This window comes from Mixophyes fleayi, chromosome 2 (assembly GCF_038048845.1).
Source record: "Mixophyes fleayi isolate aMixFle1 chromosome 2, aMixFle1.hap1, whole genome shotgun sequence".
Taxonomy (NCBI): domain Eukaryota; kingdom Metazoa; phylum Chordata; class Amphibia; order Anura; family Limnodynastidae; genus Mixophyes; species Mixophyes fleayi.
In genome coordinates this window covers 238075080-238095032 of record NC_134403.1, presented here as the reverse complement: position 1 = coordinate 238095032, position 19953 = coordinate 238075080, and the positions used below count along the sequence as shown (strand labels likewise).

Below are 19953 nucleotides of genomic sequence, written 5' to 3'. Positions count from 1 at the left end.
GGTTCTCTGTTAAAATAATAAACTAATATGCACCCCTTGCATTGTAACATGATTTTGTCCAGGAGAAAACTTACCGTAGTTTTTGCTCCGTAAGACGCACTTTTTCCCCCAAAATAAGTGGGGGGAAAAGTGTGTGCGTCTTATGGAGCGAATACTGCAAAAAGGAAGCCTGCAGATCTGACTCATTCATTCATCGCACATCGCATATCTCACCACAAAAGCACTTAATGTATTGAATTTTCTTTTTTTGTGACTTGCTCTCTCTTATAATTTTATTGAAAAAATTGGTAGCGGGGCAAGAACCAGTGCAGAGACTGGCAGAATGGGGCAAACATGAAAGTGCAGTCGGTGAAGTGAGTAAAGCTATCTATGCACATCGCTACTGCACACTAAAGAATATCAGCTCGTACGCCAGCAACGTTCTGCGCATGCGCGCACAAAAGGAACTCAATTTTCACTCTCTCCGATCACACGCATATCAGAATGGACTCCATGCTAGCAGAAAGTATTGGAAGATGAACGTCTCTCCGCAACTGTAAGTGTACAGACTCCTTTACATCTGTGAAGTTATTTACTCTGTACTGCCCGCTGATATGGACATCTATTGACATTATACCCACTCACTGTGGAGGAACCTGTCACGTTTATGCATGGATATATCTCAGAGAACCACGCTGGGTTCTTAATGGGTGGAGGACTTTCCAACCCTTTTATATGACCCAGCTGTTTGCATCAGTCATTGCTTTAGTGGACTATTGCTAAATCACCTGCTATATGTGCAGACTGCATATTATGAGATTGTTACCATTGTGATTCTATGTCCTTACTGTGTTCATTGTGTTGAATGGTTTGGTTCAGAATATTTTTTTTCCTGTTTTCCTCCTTTAAAAACTAAGTGCGTCTTATGGTCAGGTGCGTCTTATGGAGCGAAAAATACGGTAAGTAAAAAAAAAATGGAATACTTTCCTTAATGAATCAGGCCCAAAATCTTGTCAGTCTTGTCCTTGAAGTAGGAAGCAAGATCTTGGGCAGTGATGGTTGTAAGAGGGAGTGGGTTAAAGGGTTATAAGATATTTAAATGTATTAAAGAGATGATTAAAGTTAGTGTGAAAGATGATGAGTGATTGGAAATAAGTTTGTTTGGCAGCGTCCAGTGCTTTTCAATAGGAGTGATAGATATTTCTATATTTGATGAAATCATGAGAGTACGAGCTCTGTTCCAAAGACAATCTGCTCTGTGGTAGAGTTTTTGAAGGCAACAAATTTCTTTAGTATGCCACGACTGAAATAGTGGTTGATGCCAAGTAAAAAGAGAAGCTGGAGCACAGATGTGGGATTGTTTTTAATTTGTATTTTTGATTTTCTATTAGATGGATTAATTGATTAGTTCACTGATGGTTCATTATTGTTGTCAGTGGTGTTTTCTCCACATTAGTATTTGTGTAAGAATCTATTTCCTAATATCTAATAACTTGAGCAATGTTTGTTCAATTCTAAGGGGCAGTTTGAATCGACCATGTTACAGCCGAAAATAACGCAGCCCATGCACTATTACTGATACTAGTACGGTAATTTCAATGCTGAGCCCAGTGGCGGATCCAGGGGGGGGCGATGGCCCCCCCTAGCAGGGGCTTACTGGCGGCGGCTGCACACTATGTGCAGATCCGTTCAGCAGAGAGCGTTAGGGAGAGAGTCCTGCCCAACATGATTGGCACAATCAGAGCAGCCTGGCAGGACTCTCTCCCTAACTCTCTCTGCTGAACGGATCTGCACATAGTGTGCAGCCGTCAGCAGCCTTAAGTGACAAAAAGGGGGCGGGGCTAGACCCCCCCCCGTAAATCGCCCCCCCCCTAAATCGCCCCCGGTACAATTAACTTCTGGATCCACCCCTGGCTGAGCCGTGAGCAGAAATCCAGGTTAAACATACCGTATTAATGGTAAGTGTACAGATCGAGTTACTTTCAGCAGTAACACTTTCAATTCAATCTACCCCGAAGGCTAACTCTGTCTATTTAGACTTTCCTTTTTTTCATTGGCTACTCATCGCTATTATTAATACTTTCCATCAGATTTCTAATCTATTTGCGGCATTGTTAGCTTATTTGATAAAGTGGAGATTTGCAGACAGAAAACATCAATGTGTGTTTCGCTGTGTGAAACGATGGATCTTCTGCTGCCTTATTGCAGGAGAGATCTGGGGAACAAAGCACAATGCAAGAAAAAAAAATCAGTGAAGCGATAAAAAGATAGGTACAGTGATTTAGAGTAACAAAACGGAATATTACTGAGGTACCAGTGTATTTGACTATTTCTATATTTTTGTGATAGGACTTTTTCTTAAAAATAACACCGCACTGCTACAAAACGGTTAGTGCATATATTTTAAAAACAATGCTGTCTAGTCACGTCCACAGAGTAGAAATATGCTGCTGGGTCATTAATTTGCATATTGAACAAGCTGCCACAACCAATATGGCGCCATACAAGCATCGCGAGACTTCATGATTCTTAAGCGCATGCACGGAAGTTCTCGTCCTTTCTGCTTGATGAGCGCTGACTGGCCATACAATGAGGTAGGAACGAGTTTCGGTAAATCCGCCGCCATCTGCGGCTAAAAATGTATAGTTTCCTCCTCACAGCTTGTTCTATTATGAGTAATGGAATTGTCACTTACCTCAGACATTAATCGCTGTCGGGTTACAGACTGGGGCGTAGCATAACGGACTTGAGCGGTTATGCGGCCCTGGCAGTGCTGTCTGTCTGTATGTAGTGCATACACATCACGTGTACGGCGCTCTCCCTAAGCATGATGCGTCTTAATGAATTGTATGGCCGCGTTAATGTTGGTTTATGGCCTCTCTGTTCTGGGATCACAAGTCCTAAATATAAATACGGTATACAGGCTAAGCTGGGATGTCACTTAAGGAGGTTAAAGTGTGCAATATTTGCAATCACAGAACAGAAATGTTCCCTTATTTTTCTTGCACCTGAAGTGAGAATAAATGTATACCTATATTAACACCGACCTTCCCATCGAGGGCCTTTGCCAGTAATTGAATTACTATCGTAGATTAGTAAAGGTTAAAAGCTGCATTATGTACATGTGTTTGTCGCTTTAAGGTGCTAAGAATCGTGAGTTGAATTGTATTACAATATAAACCTTTGTTTATTGTAGTAGCAAAGTTTCTCGGGATACCCTGTATGAAGCTGTAAGGGAGGTACTGCAGGGAGCAAGAAGGAAGCGGAGGAAGTAAGTGGTGATATGCATGTTTCACTCTACATTAACACTTCCTTTGTAGAGGGCTGCTACTTGTTAATGATTGATTATATTTGTTCACATGTGCCTGTCATACTGCTCCATTGCAGTTCACTCTTTAAACTGTTTTTGTCTAATTTTATAAGAGCACTGTCCAAGAGTAATGGAATCTACGTGTGCTGACAGACTAGGGAGCATGGTGCAGTGAGAGTCTATCAATGGTTTTAACTGCAGTAAATATTCTTTGATCGTAATTTTACATATTTTATTTGTACCTCCTGAAAGTTGCAAAAACTGTTGTGAAATATTGTGGTTCTTCAAAAGTTGTCAAGTATAGAATAGTGGCTTGATTGTCAAAAACTGTAATATTCATGCAAGCTGAAATTGCTTTGCATGAATATCTGACATATATTTGAGATTAGCAAATGACTTGACATGCAACTTATTTTGGAAGTGTTCTGTGATTGAATGTGTAAATATGCAAAGGCAAAACTAACACAACTTAAAAGCAAATGTTTGAGTTGTGATAAATAAGGCACCTTAACTGTAGAAAAAGTAGGGCTTGATTGAGTTTCATGGCTTATTTAAATCTTGTGCTTTTATATTTTCACAGGCGCTGTTAATCCAAATATCCTTATTTTATTGTACATTCCATGCTTTCTTTGGGAGGCTAAACATTACTCATAGCTTGTGCTACTACCTTCTGCTTGCATAACAAAATAAATGTAAACCAGATTAAAAACAGTACTGTGCTATATGGCAATCAATATCTTAAAGGCAAAGGGCCTGATTCATTAAGGATCTTAAATGAAGAGGTATCTTTCAGTCTCCTGGACAAAACCACGTTACAGTGCAAGGGGTGCAAACTAGATTTCTGTTTTGCACATAAGTTAAATACTGACTTTTTTTCATGTAGCACACAAATATCAACTTTAAATTTCAGTGTACAAAAAAGCTATGAAGTATTTGTGTGCTACAGGAAAAAAACAGTCAGTATTTAACTTATGTGCAAAACAGAAATCTAGTTTGCACCCCTTGCATTGTAACACGGTTTTGTCCTGGAGACTGAAATAAGATACCTCTTCATTTAAGATCCTTAATGAATCAGGGCCAAAGTCTATATTTTGTAAGAAATGTATTTTTCAATATGAATCCACAACGTCTAATACTAAAATCTCAGGGTCCCACCTCTGCTGCATTGTTGGACACTAATGAAATTGAGTGGAACACCTGATTTGGTATTGGGTTAAGGCAGTGTGTACAGTGGCAAGAATAGGACTGACAAAGCACTGAGAATGCTGAAGAGGAGTAATGAAACTACTCTGAGGCCTAGTTGTAATCCTCCATAAAGTTCCTAAAAATCCCTGACTGCAGAGGAAGGGTACTTTGGTATCCTCCCATTTCAGAACGGGGCATTCACTTTTATTTTTTTCTTTAAAACTATAATCTAGGGGAAAACCTTTGCCTACTGTGCAATTCAGAGAAAGGACACGCTTCACCTGAACTTTAGGAATATAGCAAATGAAGTTGTCTGTAAACTTGTTAAATCTGTCTAATTATGTAATACTACTTGTAATCATTATACTCTATATCAGAGTGGGCTGATTTGATGTTTTTGTTCCCCTCTACAAAGGTTTCTGCAGACTGTGGAGCTTCAAGTCAGCCTCAAAAACTATGACCCTCAAAAGGACAAGCGTTTCTCAGGCACAGTCAGGTTGGGACATCTTATACTCACCCAGTATTTGCCTTGCATCTCCCTATTGCTTTCTGTGAAGAGGAATCACTGTGGCAAATATGGGCAGTTCAGTTCACTTTGCCCAGGAGGTGAACTGGACGGACCCCTACCCTGGGTCTTTAAATATGAGGGGAGGTGTGGTTTGGTTTTGTGACCAAAACCCACCGAATAATGCTACGGTATTATGCAAGGTTTGTTTCTGGATTTAACTCTGCTCATCCCAGTTTTGTGTTGCTAACCTTTTTCATTTTGCCACTTCAGGTTAAAGTCTACACCACGACCCAAATTTTCAGTTTGTGTTTTGGGAGATCAGCAGCACTGTGATGAGGCAAAAGCAGTGGATTTACCCCACATGGACATAGAAGCCCTCAAGAAGCTGAACAAGAACAAGAAAATGGTGAAAAAGTTGGGTATGTGTATTTGTTTTAGATTGCTTTTAAATATCTTAATCCTTCAGCAAGATATTAACGGTAATATTTTTGGAGCGCGAGTATTTCAGCGATCTCGCTAACAATTGAATATGCCCCTTAGTCATCAAACATAAGTAATGGTGGAAATACTTTTCAGATGCATTCTGGAGGAAACCTTTAAGTATTTATCACTTGTGTTTGATTACTATATTTAATGTGGTATTTTGTATTGTTTCGATTAATAGGTGAAAATGTATGCTATATATGAAATTAATTCTAGAGATTGTTCACCCTGTAAATAATTGCACTAAATCATTTTAGAGGGTCCGATCCCTTGTCCACTCCATGTGGCCAGGATTAACCAACCTAGGCTATGAGCAGCACAATCTGCTACTGCTCTATACATGATATAGAGAATACCTAGTATTTGTAACAAATGACAATTCAAACAGAGGGGAGCACCAGTAAGACCTGCAGCACTACAATAATTTGTTTGGTGTGGCTCATTTGTTTAAGGGAAAATCTCTATAAAGCTAGCATTCTTTGCTGTTTTTTTTTTTTGTTTAAATCTCATTGTAGTCAGTCTTGCTGTTTGGAACTGTGGCACAGTAACAATGGCTCTAGGCTTCTGCTGAAACCTGATCGAACAGATGGGGACCCTGAGTTGTCTTAGGAGCTTAATTTTTTGTTCTCAGATGACCACCTGTACGCTGCAACATGGAGGGCTCAGCCAGTAATTCTTGTGATTAGCTTGGATTGATGCTTGGTTACCAATATTACCATTATATAGAGAGAATGAGCTATGCACTGTTTAGACTACTAGGAAAATATTACTGTATTGGGGACTGCTTATGTTCAACAGTATCATATAAGTTCTGTTTAGTAATGCTTATAGGCATTGCATATATACATCTTTTCAGTACATATTTGAGTGACCTTAGACTGTATCTTCTATATCCACACCTCCAAAGCAGTGCTGCACTACCTGCTTGTCGCACTGTTTTCACTGCTGAAATTTGTTGCTTAAAAAAATACTTTGACATAAAATGTTGGCCATTCAGTACTTATGTGGTCTGTTAAATTGAATACATTTTATTGACCAGTTGTAAAATGTAGCTGTATGTTACTAAGCATTCAGAAGGAAATCACACTTTCTTCAGAGGATGCACATGCCCATTTTTGAAAGAGCTCTGTACATCTCATTGCCTGAAGTAAATATGTATTTGATAAAATCATGGTTGATTACATTACTGTACTCTGTCAAACTATTTTTTTGGGGGTAGATTGTGAATAAATCCATGTCTTGCCCTGTAGATGTCTAATGCTACTTTCATTCATCAAATCTTTCATGAGTACTGCCGTTGTCCGGTACTTCATAAAGGCAGCTCCAAAATGACAAATATTATGGCTTTATTTTAACTTTTTTGTTCTTCAATCTCATATATTCCAGCCAAAAAGTATGATGCATTTTTGGCCTCAGAATCCCTTATTAAGCAGATTCCTCGTATCTTGGGACCTGGTTTGAATAAAGCTGGAAAGTTTCCTTCACTGCTGACACATAATGAGAACATGGTGGCTAAAGTTGATGAAGTGAAATCCACCATTAAGTTTCAGATGAAAAAGGTAAGGCTTAAAAGAACATTGTAGACATGATGGCTTTTAAAACTTGATAATCATTTTTGATGAATTCATAGGGGCCAATACAATTTGGCAATGTTAGTCTAGGATTAACGCAGCACTAGTATGATTACCTTTAATACGATCGCTTTAACTGCGGCCTGATAGGTGCAAACAAAAGTCTGTTAAAATTACTGTACTACCGGTTATAATGTGCAGGCTGCATTAAGTTTAGGGAACTTCAGCGTCATGTTCTTGTGAACTAAGGGTTTAGCTTCAGTGAAAAGGCAGTATGATCAAAGTGCAGTGTCCCAGGTTTAAATTGGTTGTAAGGTATCTTTTGTGTACAATGAAATGTTAACTCATTATGTTCTCCCCAGGTCTTGTGTTTAGCTGTTGCTGTTGGTCATGTAAAGATGACTGAGGAGGGACTTGTGTACAACATCCACCTTGCAATCAACTTCTTGGTGTCTCTTCTGAAAAAGAACTGGCAGAATGTGAGGGCCCTGTATATCAAAAGCACCATGGGCAAACCGCAGCGTTTGTACTAACTTGTGATATCAATAAAGTGTTTTCACACATGATTGTAGTGTTCGTAATTAAGTCTGCTATAGACTACATCCTGTGGCATGGCACACCTACTACCCATTTGAAGTAGGGCAGTAGCTGACTACTAAAATTAACTGATGCAGAAAAAAGCCCTTAGTTGATCCCCACCACCCTGCCTGCAGGTGTAAGTGCTGGCAGCACATAGATTTACACTTAACACTTAGGGATATATTCAATTAGCTTTCCCGGTAACGCGTGTTACCGTGGAAAGTGCGCAGTATTGATGGTAATTTGGTACTGCAATAACGTGGATTTTTTTCCCCACAGCCTATGGGGTGCCTGTGTAAATCCATGTTTTTGCGGTACAATGTATTGTCTTCCCAGCGTATTACTGCTGACTGGAGACCTAATTGAATACCCCCTTAGTGTCAAAACCTTTACTTAACAGATGCTACCATCACAATTTGAGCACTGCTGATTAGTCCCTTGTGACTTTGCTACTCAGCCAGTACTGTTAAATTTGCCATAACTATCTGCATATATTGTTTTGGATTTTTCATCATAGCTACGTGTAACAAAGATATTGATTCACTGCCAGTTTCTTGTGTGAATTGGTAATACAAACCTGGTTATAGAATATACATCACTGATTTGCTCCAGCAACTCAAATTGATTGTTTTGAATGCACTTTAGAGTTCTGTTCATCAAATCTTATATAACAATTTTAAGCTGTCCAACTTTGTCTCCTGTATAAAAAACACAACTGATTTGTTTTCAACATTTAAAATATATAAAACACTTCTGCATTTCTACACTTTTTAGCTTACACATTTCCTTCTCAAGCTGGGTACACACTACATAAAATATCACCCAATAAGATCTGTAATGATTTTACCAGCAATTGAGTCATGTAGGCTGATTCATGTGTATACACCTACTGTATTTACAGCCAAATCTGCTCCTTGTCTGTCAACCATCTGCTGAAAGAGTGACTATGTAAACTCCAAAGAAGTCTGCCTACTCTGGTGGCTGAGTGCATACACTTCAGAGTTTGCCCAACATCATTCCATTGTAGATAGTGATTTGTAGTCTGTTTATAAAATCAAATCCAACAATATGATGTGCTTTAGTACGATTATTGTGGGAGTGTACACACTACTGCAATATCAGAACTAATTATCGTGTGATTGGCACAAGAATTAGGTCAAACAATTTCAGTACTCATAGGGGCGTATTCAATTCCTCCGGCCGCCGGAAAAACGAGCGCGTTAAAACTATTACCGTTTATATGGTAATATTGCATGTAAAAACCGTTAATATGGTAGTTGACTCGCCGAATTTCATGAGCTGCGAGATGAAAATCAGCGAGTAATTACCGTATTAACGGTAATAGTTTTAGAGCGCTCGTTTTTCCGGCGGCCGGAGGAACAATTGAATACGCCCCATAGTGTAAGTGTAGGATAATTACATTTGCTATAAAGCACACCTGTAGCTTACCAATCGTAACAAGAACTGGGGCTTGTTACATACAGATAACAGAAATAAACATAATAAATGCCAGTGCTGGTGTAACCATAAAGCTTATTTTTTGAAAATATTAAATACCAATAATACCGTTCAACAAGCTGTTTGGATAACACTACAGATCACATTGATTCACATTGAATACACAGGTATTTATTGTTGCTGCCATAAATTCAGATAGTGGTCCTATAGCATGGAATATCTAGCGATTAATTCCCAGATGTAATATCACAATTGGATTAGATGGTATGCATACAGCGCTATTGAGTGCAAAGAATCACTATAAGATCACATGCAAGCACTGGGAGTTTTGAGCAATAAATTCACCAATCTTACTGTAAAAAACGTATACAAAGAAATTCTGTTGTAGCGTATTCTAGCTTGTTAGCGTCTTCCAAACACGTTTCTCCGCCCCTTTAAAATGAGGTTTCATCAGAGGCAACCTCTTTTGAAACTGCTTTTTAAATGGACAGACTGATCATAGATGACAAGGACTATACAGCTATGAATCTCTGAAACATACTTTACTGGAGGATTCACTCAAAGAATACCAGGAACTAATTACAGTCATTGTAAGGTACATATATCAGTTGGCTTAGAGGGAGACCTATCTGCACTCAAAAGTTCTATAGCTCTCAAATCTTTCATTTCAACTGCAAAATTGTACTATTTGGGACTTATCGCTGGACTTTCTTTAGAACATTAGTAAGATTGGTGAATTTATGGCTGAAAACTCCCAGTGCTTGTATGTGATCTTATATTGGAGTGATTCTTTGCACTCCATAGCGCTAGAGTGCTGTATGCATACCGTCTAATCCAATTGTGATATTTAATTACATCTGGGAATTAATCGCTAGATATTCTATGCTATAGGACCAATATCTGTGAATTTATGACCGCAACATTAAATACCTGTGTATTCCATGTGCATTAATGTGATCTGTATTGTTATCCAAACAGCTTGTTGAGTATCTGTATTTTTTTTTTTTAATATTGTCAATAAATAAGCTTTCTTTGTTGTCACACCAGTTCTACCATTTATTGTTAGGTTTTTTTCAGGTATATAACATGGCTGCTTCCCTCTGGTTTTTTTTTTTTTTCTGAAGTTGGTGTTGGATCAAACATGTTGCCAAGATGGGTTGTGTGGGCTGAGCTGCCATCCACATAATCTATTATCTCTGCATTTTGCTTCCTCCACATCAATAGATTGCTGTTGTGGAGCTTTGTCTCCTTTTCAGCTACCTAAAGTAAAACGAAGGAGGGATGTACAAGCGGTTCCAGTCTGGATTCTGATGCTCAAGTCAAACTGGTGCAGAAAGATGTGTGTTTTGTTTTTTAAAAAAAAAAAAACCCTTGGAACCATTTGCACAGTTCTACTTTGACACTGTATTCTGTATAAGCTAACAAAAGCATCTAAAGCAATAAAGCTGGACTTAGTCTTTTGAACATGGTCTTTTTTGTTCTATGTAAAACGCCTTTTCAGACTTCAATGATTGGAGCATATCATTTTCTCATTCGAAAATACTTTCACAATTCGCTTTCATTTAATGATTTTGCACAATTTTCAGCTGGAGAGGTACACATTAATAACTTCACATCAGTAATTCTACAATTGATATCAATTTTGTTACATTTATAATAAAGGAGTTCTTTCTTGTAAAAAGCATAGATGTAATTAAGGAGTATTGCATTTGGTGCCTTATTCACATGCTAACTTTCCATCAAAGCTGGATAGTGCAATTGCGAAAGCTTGAACAGCACACATAGGGTATTTATAGTCCATGGTGAAGGCATCATCAGCTATGCGACCAAACTGCATGATGACATAATCAACTGCAAAACAAAAATGATAGTTTGTTACATCTTGGGGTGTTTTATTTTTGTATTTCCATTTCTTAAGTCTACAACTGATGATCCATTTTGAAGTAGGAAAGCACCAAGCGTTGTGCTGGGGAATGTTTCTAGGAAATATTTAATGGGTTATTACTATATAACCTTATTTATTTTTTTTCAAATACGGACAATAGGCCTCAATTTGCTTTAGGATCTAATCTAGGGAAACGGTGCAAAATTGCAGCTGAACAAACTGTTGCAGTTGTGTACCTACTGCATTTTTTTGTATGCTGGTAGAGGCCTGTTAGAAAGCACCCTCTTCACTTACGATCATCAGAATGGACAATCTGGAAGTTCTTGATGGAAGGGTGTGTGACACGCCCATGGAAGTTTAAAACATATGATTGTGTCTCATCATTCCACACAGGACTCTTATTGTGCAATTCTATCACATTCTCCATGTTCTTATTTTGCCAGCGTTGGAGTAGCCCATCATTATCCTAATAGCAATGTATAGGGAATAAATAAAAATACTAATAAAAAAAATCGGATTAGAGGCTAAATAAGTATTATACTTCGTTTTTTTTTAAAAAACAATTTTACTTGCAATTGGATCACTTGGACAAAACATCTTAAGTATTCAGATATGTATGTTAGAATGCCTTACATCAAGACAAAGCAATAAAAGGGTGATAGTGGTTTCTGTTTATCAATCTGTGTATTGGGTATTGTAACCACTTACATTTCGTGGACGGATGGGTACTCTTTTACAGTCTTCATCCATTCCTGGTATTAGAACTGTCATCTTCCGAGGACCTTTAAATCCCAACACATTTGTTTCCTGCACCAAAGATACCATATTTTTTTTTAATTTTTATTTCATTAGACATCCTAGCCTCTAAGCCGCTTACACTGTTTTCACTTTCTGTTCACCCATTGCATATTCATTTGAAAAGGATTGTAGAGTGTCTACTAGAATCAGTTTCTAGAAATTATAATATTTCACCAATAAACAGATATTTTATATCTAATATATAAATGCTTAGTGGCGTCTGTCTGTGTGTGTGTGTGGGAAAAAAAAAACCAAGTTGCAGCGCCACCTGCTGGGCAGAATTATACACTGACCTATTAAATTTGTGTGTGTGGGAAAAAAAAAATTCAAAAAGGGCTGAAATTTGGTAGGGCTCAAACTCATTTTCGTGAGGTAATTTTACCTCATGAACACACATGTGTAGAGGTGTGTTAGTGTGTGTGTGTGGGGAAAAAACTTCTCAGAAAGGGCTCATCCAATTGACCTTAAATTTGGTATACTGACATTATTTGACAAAAAAAATTAGAATAGTCAAGTCAGTTAACTTCCATCATCCCCCCTTCCCCCCGTGGGAGGGGTAGTAAAGGCTAAATTTACGAGTTGAGGGGTCAAACTCATTTTCGTGAGGTAATTTTACCTCATGAACACATTAAAAAGGGCGCTTGCGTCGGAAAGTAACGCTCTTCCACTGAGGAGGCCTGGGCTAGGTCCAAATGCATGACAAGAACCTTTTTAAGACCTTAAGTAGCTTGATTTGACTAGAATACATGAGTATCATGCACGGGTTAACTTGTATATACACATATATATATATATATATATATATATATATATATATATCTCACACACACACATTATGTTCTCAAAACTAAGTTGTAATATGTTCGTGGCCTTGTGAGATACACCTTCCAGTGTGGCTAAGGGTATAACTTCTTTATGGATAAAAGGGGTGCATTCAAAAGTATATGGGTCATTCCTCATCAAATCAACACAATTTTAGAAAAAATTCTACCTAAGTCTAATTTCAATTGAATTTTGTAAAACAAATGCTGCCATTGGTGTAAAGAAAACCCCAAAATCTTTGGCTATGTGCACTGGTTTTGAAGTTACATGCCTTTAAAGTTGCACTTTTTTTTTAACAAAAAACTTGCTTTTAACATGTTTTAAATTGTATTTGTAGCTCACCTGATAGAGCTAGAGAGTTGGACAAGGTCTCATATTAAACCTCTTTTTATAGACTTTCGTATGATATATAACACAACATAATGTTTTAATAAAAATTGAAAATGTAACATTTTCAAATTCAAAATGTTGATTTCATCAAAAAGCTATATTTTTAATTTTTTGCAAAACATCTCAAAATTGTTCATATTGTTGTTAATAAATACCCCACGTTTTATTTTAGGATCATCATCATCATCATTACCAGCTTCTTCTATAGCACCACTAATTCCGCAGTGCTGTACAGAGAACTCACATCAGTCCCTGCCACTTGATACACAGATGACCTTGCCAACTGGTCCCATCATTGTAACTTGACTAGTGTTTGTTCTTATTAACAATGATGAACTCTTCATGTTTATTCAACTGATTTTACATTTATTAAATCATGTAACTGTATTATTGTATCAGTCCTTTGTTTATTATTGTTGCTATTTGCCTGCAAAATACCAATGTTTGCCAAATTATTTTTATTGCCTTCCCTTCATGGCATTATGTCTAGAACTATATCCTCCTTCACCCTTCCTGCAACACACACCTCTTGTCCACATTGCCCCTTCATTATTTCAATCACCTTTACTTAACACTCATGAACTGTTTTCCTATTAAATTCAATAGTTATGACAGCCTGACCCTGTCGCCAGAAACTAAAAGGACACACATTTTACAATCTTATCTTTCTTCCTCCCTGCTTCTATTAGTTGGTGATATATCACCTAATTCTGGTCGCCCCACCTTCTCTCATGCGCATATATCTGAATGCTACCGAAACACAGCAAACCTCAAACGCATCACCTGTCTCACCTCTCTTCCAAAGTCCATTAAATGTGCTCTTTGGAATGCACGCTCTGTTTGCAACAAACTTGCTTCCATGCATGACCTCTTCCTCTCAAACAACTTCAACCTTACTGCAATAACAGAAACATGGCTTGCGCAATCAAGCACTGTCTCACCTGTAGCCCTTTCACATGGTGGTCTCCATTTCACCCACACTCCCAGACCTGGTGGCAGACAAGGAGGTGGGGTTGGACTACTTCTCTCCCCACAGTGCACATTCACAGTTCTATCAAATAAATGTACATGCTATTTGGATTTTTAACCCATTCTCTATGCGTGTTGCTGTGATCTATCACCCCCCTGGACCCCACCAACAATTTCTTGAACACTTTCTACATGGCTCCCTCATTTCTTACCTTCTGAAATCCCCACCATCATCATGGGTGGTTTCAACATCCTTGTTGCTAATCCACATTCCAATGCTGTTTCAAAACTGCTCTCTAGCCTCCTCACTTGACCTTTCCCAGTGGATTGAATCCGCTACTCATTAGAACAGGCACTGTCTTGATCTTGTTTTCTCTAGACTATGGTCAGTTTCTAATTTCCTTACTACTCCTTTTCCCCTCAGATCATCACCTTATTAGCTACTCGCTCACTCCCAATTCTTTAACCTCCATGCTGTCAAACTCTTACAATTCTCCTCATACACCTAGGAATATTAACTATTGATTTTCAACAGTTTTCCAACTCTGTCCAACATCTTTTCTCCCCGATTTCTACATTCTCCTTCCCTGATACGGCAGTTCCTCATTTTCACCAAACTCTAGCAACTGCCCTTGATCAAGTGGCTCCAGCGACTCTTCATACTTCACATAGACTTAATTGTCAACCGTGGCACACTAAAGTAACACAAAATCTACAAAAAGTTTCTCGTAAAGCTGAACGTCACTGGCATAAATCTTGTACAGCTAATGATTTCAGCGGATATACTGCTATCTACCACTCCTATCGAAGTGCTCTGGACACTGCTAAACAAGCATACTACTAATCTCTCATATATGCCCATGCTTCTAACCCCAAACGCCTTTTTAACACATTTAGATCTCTTCTCAATCCTCCCACCCCAAAACCCTCCGACTACCATCAGTGCCCAGGATCTTGCTTCCTATTTCAAGGACAAGATTGATAAGATCAGACTTGAAATGGTATCATCTCCCTCGACTAGCAATCGGTTCAATTCCTTCCCAGCATTCTCTGACACCCTCTCTTCATTTGAGCCCACAAATGAAGGAAATTGCTACCCTCTTCTTATCTTCCTACTCTACCTCCTGTCCTCTTAATCCCGTACCCTCACAAATTGGTAGATCCATGCCTCATGTGCTCATTCCACTTCTAATTAAAATCTGTAATCTTTCTCTCCTGATATCTTTCCATCACTATTCAAGCACACAGTGATTACGCTTATTCAAAAAAACAAAATTCTGACCCTAGCTCTCAAATTACCGCCCCATCTCTCAGCTCTCATGCCTCTCCAAACTTCTCGAGCAAATTGCCTACACTTGCCTCACACGTTTCCTTTCTGCAAACCTATTGGATCCTCTTCAATCAGGCTTTCGCTCTCAACACTCCACAGAGACTGCGCTGACCAAAGGTTGTCAATGATCTGATTACAGCTAAAAATAAAGGTGATTACTCTCTTCTAATTCTCCTGGATCTCTGCTGCACTTGACACTATTGACCACTCTCCTCACACAGACGCTACAATCCTTAGATCTTCAAGACACTGTCCTATCCTGGTTCTCATCCTACCTATCTAATCACTCTTTCAGTGTTAATTTCTCTGGAACTACCTCCACTCCGCTTCCTTTATCAGTTGGAGTACCACAAGGCTCATTCCCAAATCCTTTGCTATTTTCTATCTACACCACTTTTCTAAGAAAACTAATAAGCTCCTTTGGATTTCAGTATCATCTCTATGCGGATGATAAACAAATTTATCCTCTCCTGGTCTCACCATCTGTGTTGTCTTGCGTTACTGACTGTCTTTTTGCCATTTTATCTTGGATGTCCTCTTCCCAACTCAAACTCAATCTTTCAAAAACTGAATTAATAATATTCCCAACCAACTTACTGCCTGACGTTTCTATTTCTGTTGACAACATGGCCATAAATGCCACCCCGCAAGCTCGCTGCCTAGGTGTAATCCTTGACATGAAACTATCCTTTGTTTCTCACATTAACTTTATATTTACATCATGCTGCATACATCTAAAAAACATTTCCAAAATACATACATATCTCACACAAGACACTGCAAAATCTTTAATTCATGCACTCTGTTAGGCTGCTGGCCCTGATCACTAACCCACAGAACTGATGAAGGAGGTTTCACCTTTAGCAGCCGCCTTTCCCTTAGAACTAGATGCGCTCACCGGTACTCAGATGACCCCAGGACTTAGCTCCAGGTGTAGTGTGGGTTGGTAATACAGGACCACAGCTGCAGGCCAGGAAACTGGTAGAAATCAGCAAGTAATCAAAACAATAGTCAAGGTCAAGGGTCACAGGCAAGCAGGATAGTCAGTAAACACGCCAGAGGTCGGGGTCATGAGCTAGGTAGCAGGGTCCAAAGTACAAGCAACAAGGGTCAGGGTCACAAGAGACAACAGGCAGGGTCCAAATCCAGGCAAGGGGTCATACACAAGAAATTCGACAGTATTCACAGGACAGGAACAATGGAGCAAGAGCAGGTCAGCCTAACTGTGACAGTAAGCTATAACTGTCAGTGAGGCTGACCCAATCCACAACAGGGTTATGACGGGAAAGCCAGGGATGGCCCAGAATCAACGGAACCGAGGGTCAGTCAATAAGGAAGAAAGTCATGGACTCTGAATGGAGAGCTCCTATGTTCAACTGTAGTAGCGGAGTCTCCCAGACGATCTTGCCTCCAGGCAACGGACTGCCATCTAAGCCACAGACTGTAATGGCAGCTTTGAGCTTCACCGTCGGAATCCCAGCAGAGCGGGCAAACCCAATTTCAAGGAAGTTGCCTGCAGCCCCACTGTCTATGAAGGGCGACAGGGTCACAGAACTGGCACCGAAAGTGACTTGTGCAGGAATTAATACAGAATTCTTTGGGGAAACAATTTGCAGACCTAGGTGAACCTTCCCCTTATTCCCTAGGCATGCTCTTTCCCGGTTTGTTAGGACAGGAGCGGGAGAAGTGGCCCTTAGTACCACAATAGAGACATAGGCCTTGTGACCGTCGTCCGTCTCTTTCCTCGGGAGAGAGGCGATACGCTCCTAACTGCATAGGCTCCTCACCATCCGTGGAAACAGGAATAAATGCAGACAAAAAGGAAGATGCCTCCTCTGACTTCCTCTCCTTAATTCTCCTGTCAATTTTAATGGCGAGTTGCATAAGGTTCTCTAATGAGGTAGGAGAAGGGTACTGCACTAGTGAACCTTTGATCTGTTCTGACAGTCCTAAGCGAAACTGGCTGCGTAACGCTGGATCATTCCATCCACTGTCAGGCGACCATCTGCGGAATTCAGCGCAGTATTTTTCTGCCGATCGCCGGCCTTGCTTTAAGGCCCGTAGATGAGCCTCACTGGAGGCCACTCGATCCGGGTGTACGTATAGCAGACCTAATGCATCAAAGAAGGCTTCTACCGACTGCATGGTAGGACTTGTCTGTGGCAGGGAGAAGGCGCAGGACTGGGGGTCACCCAGAAGGAAGGAAATGATAATCCCGACTCTGTTGTTCTGAACCAGAAGACCGGGGTCTCAACCGAAAGTAGAGCTTGAAGCTCTCCTTAAAGTTCCTGAACAAGGATCTATTTCCGGAGAACCTGTCCGCAGATTCACCTTAGGTTCACAGGTGGGACCCGAAGTGGCTTGTGAAGTCCTTGAGGCCTCTTCCTGAGCGGACAAACGCTGGGACAATCCCTGAACCATCTGTGACAGCGTCTGAATTTGCCCAGCCAGGACTTGAGCTGGAGACAAGTTGGTTCCGCTTTCATCCATTCCGTATTCTGTCTCCGGAAATTCAGTATGGCCGGTTATAATGTTAGGCTGCTGGCCCTGATCACCAACCCACAGAACTGATGACGGAGGTTTCACCTTTAGCAGCCGCCTTTCCCTTAGAGCTAGATGCGCTCACCGGTACTCAGATGCCCCCAGGGCTTAGCTCCAGGTGTAGTGTGGGTTGGTAATACAGGACCACAGCGGCAGGCCAGGAAACTGGTAGAAAGCAGCGAGTAATCAAAACGATAGCCAAGGTCAAGGGTCACAGGCAAGCAGGATAGTCAGTAAACACGCCAGAGGTCGGGGTCACGAGCTAGGTAGCAGGGTCCAAAGTACAAGCCAGAAGGGTCAGGGCCACAAGAGACAACAGGCAGGGTCCAAATCCAGGCAAGGGGTCATACACAAGAAATCCGACAGAGTATCCACAGGACAGGAACAATGGAGCAAGAGCAGGTCAGCAGAACTGTGACTTCAGAACTCACTGCCTTAAATACATAGGTGGACCAATCAGAGCCTAGCTCTGAAATTACTCCCAGGGCCCAGCTAACTAATAAATTAAAGCTTAATAGCCTCCAGGATATTAGGTCCATTTGCACACGCGCCCGGCTGTCCCCTGTTGCCAGGACGCGGCACTACAATGCAGGGCGACGATCGGTAGCTGGGCGAAAGTGATGTCCCGGTTATCAAGGTGACGGCCAGGACGCCAGGGAGCACAGGAAGCGAGCCACGGCGGCTGTGAGTACCGCCGCGGCTCGTATCAGTACCCCCTTCCTTGAGGAGGGGTCAAGGAACCCCGACACCCAGGTTTCTTAGGAAATTTCTTGAAGAACTCTTTCAAATGTTTAATAGCATGGAGTTGTCTTCGTGGAACCCAAGACCGCTCTTCCATACCTCGATTCTTCCATTGTACCAGGAAGTGAACCTGACCCTGCACCTTCTTAGAATCAAGAATCTTCTGAATAATAAATTCTTTAGGTCTTTTCCGATTCTGTCCATGTGAACTTGGAGGCTGGGATTCACTTGGATAAAGCACAGGTTTAAGCAGGGAGCAATGGAATGTGTTGGGGATCCTCAATGACCCAGGAATTTTCAACCTAAATGCTACGGAATTAATCTGCTTGATAATGAGAAATGGACCGATGAATTTAGGGCCCAATTTCCTGCAAGGCTGTCTGAGTCTAATATTTTGTGTAGAAAGCCACACTTTCTGGCCCACTTTGAAGGAGCAGGTGATACGGTGGTGATCCGAATTTTTTTTGCAGAGAATGAGGCCCATCTTAAAGAGGATTGCACTTTTTTCCAGATGACCTTGAGATCAGCAGCTGTAGAACGAATCTCCGGAATATGAGTGGATTTGAGGTAATACAAGGAATTGGCCCTGGGATGAAAACCAAAATTGCAGAAGAATGGGGAAGTTTGAGTAGATGAATGACATGAATTATTGTAGGCAAACTCCGCCCAAGGTAACAGGGAGGACCAGTTGTCGTGAAATTCCGAAGTGTAACATCATAAGAACTGTTCCAAGGAATGTTTAACCCTCTCAGTCTGCCCATTAGACTGAGGGTGGTATGCAGATGAAAGACTAACCTTGATTCCCAGAAGGATACAAAAGGACTTCCAGAATTGTGTTATGAATTGGGAACCACGATCAGAAACGATATCAGTAGGAAGTCCATGAAGGCGGAATATATGCTGGATGAACAGGACTGCCAGATCTCGAGCACTAGGAAGCCTGGTCAGTGGTATGAAATGTGACATTTTGCTGAAGCGTTCTACTACCACCCATATGGTGTTGTGACCTGCAGAGAGAGGTAGATCAACAATAAAGTCCATAGACAAGTGTGTCCAGGGTTTTGCAGGAATGGGCAAAGGAACCAATTGGCTTGCAGGCCGACTCCTGGGGACTTTGTTCCTGGCACAACCCTCACACGAGAGGACATAACTCTTAACGTCAGCAGACAATGATGGCCACCAGACAGTACGGGAAAGGATTTCTAACGTTTTCTGAATTCCAGGATTACCAGCAGTCCTACTATTATACGCCTCTGCAAGAACCGCCTTCTTAAATGGGCTGGAACAAATAGACATCGCTCCGGAGTATTATCAGGAGCTAATCTTTGAAATCTTTGAAGTGTGACACTCAGGTCTTGAGTTAGCCCAGCATGGATTATGGAAGAGGGAATGATAGGCTCCCGG

At 40.5% G+C, this 19953-nt stretch overlaps 2 protein-coding genes across 6 annotated transcripts in view; one reads left to right on the top strand and one right to left on the bottom strand.

The window, feature by feature from the left end:
• The first annotated feature begins 2468 nt into the window (after nt 1-2468).
• On the top strand, nt 2469-7602 carry RPL10A (ribosomal protein L10a). Its single transcript, XM_075195709.1, has 6 exons — nt 2469-2573; nt 3176-3250; nt 4890-4970; nt 5253-5401; nt 6852-7024; nt 7399-7602. The coding sequence occupies exons 1-6, from the start codon at nt 2569-2571 to the stop codon at nt 7567-7569; spliced, it is 654 nt and encodes a 217-aa protein (XP_075051810.1). The 5' UTR covers nt 2469-2568; the 3' UTR covers nt 7570-7602.
• A 2979-nt stretch (nt 7603-10581) lies between these two features.
• LOC142138765 (tubby-related protein 1-like) overlaps nt 10582-19953 on the bottom strand; it is a 326146-nt gene continuing 316774 nt past the window's right edge. Inside the window, exons 11-13 of one of the 5 annotated variants that reach the window (XM_075195705.1) lie at nt 11667-11765; nt 11253-11424; nt 10582-10924 (exon numbers count right to left, since the gene is read on the bottom strand). In XM_075195705.1, coding sequence (XP_075051806.1) covers nt 10791-10924; nt 11253-11424; nt 11667-11765 — 405 coding nt within the window. In that variant the 3' untranslated portion in view covers nt 10582-10790. Of the gene's footprint in view, nt 10925-11198; nt 11425-11666; nt 11766-19953 lie in introns of all 5 variants that reach the window. The other 4 variants (XM_075195704.1, XM_075195708.1, XM_075195706.1 and 1 more) reach the window with 4 other exon arrangements.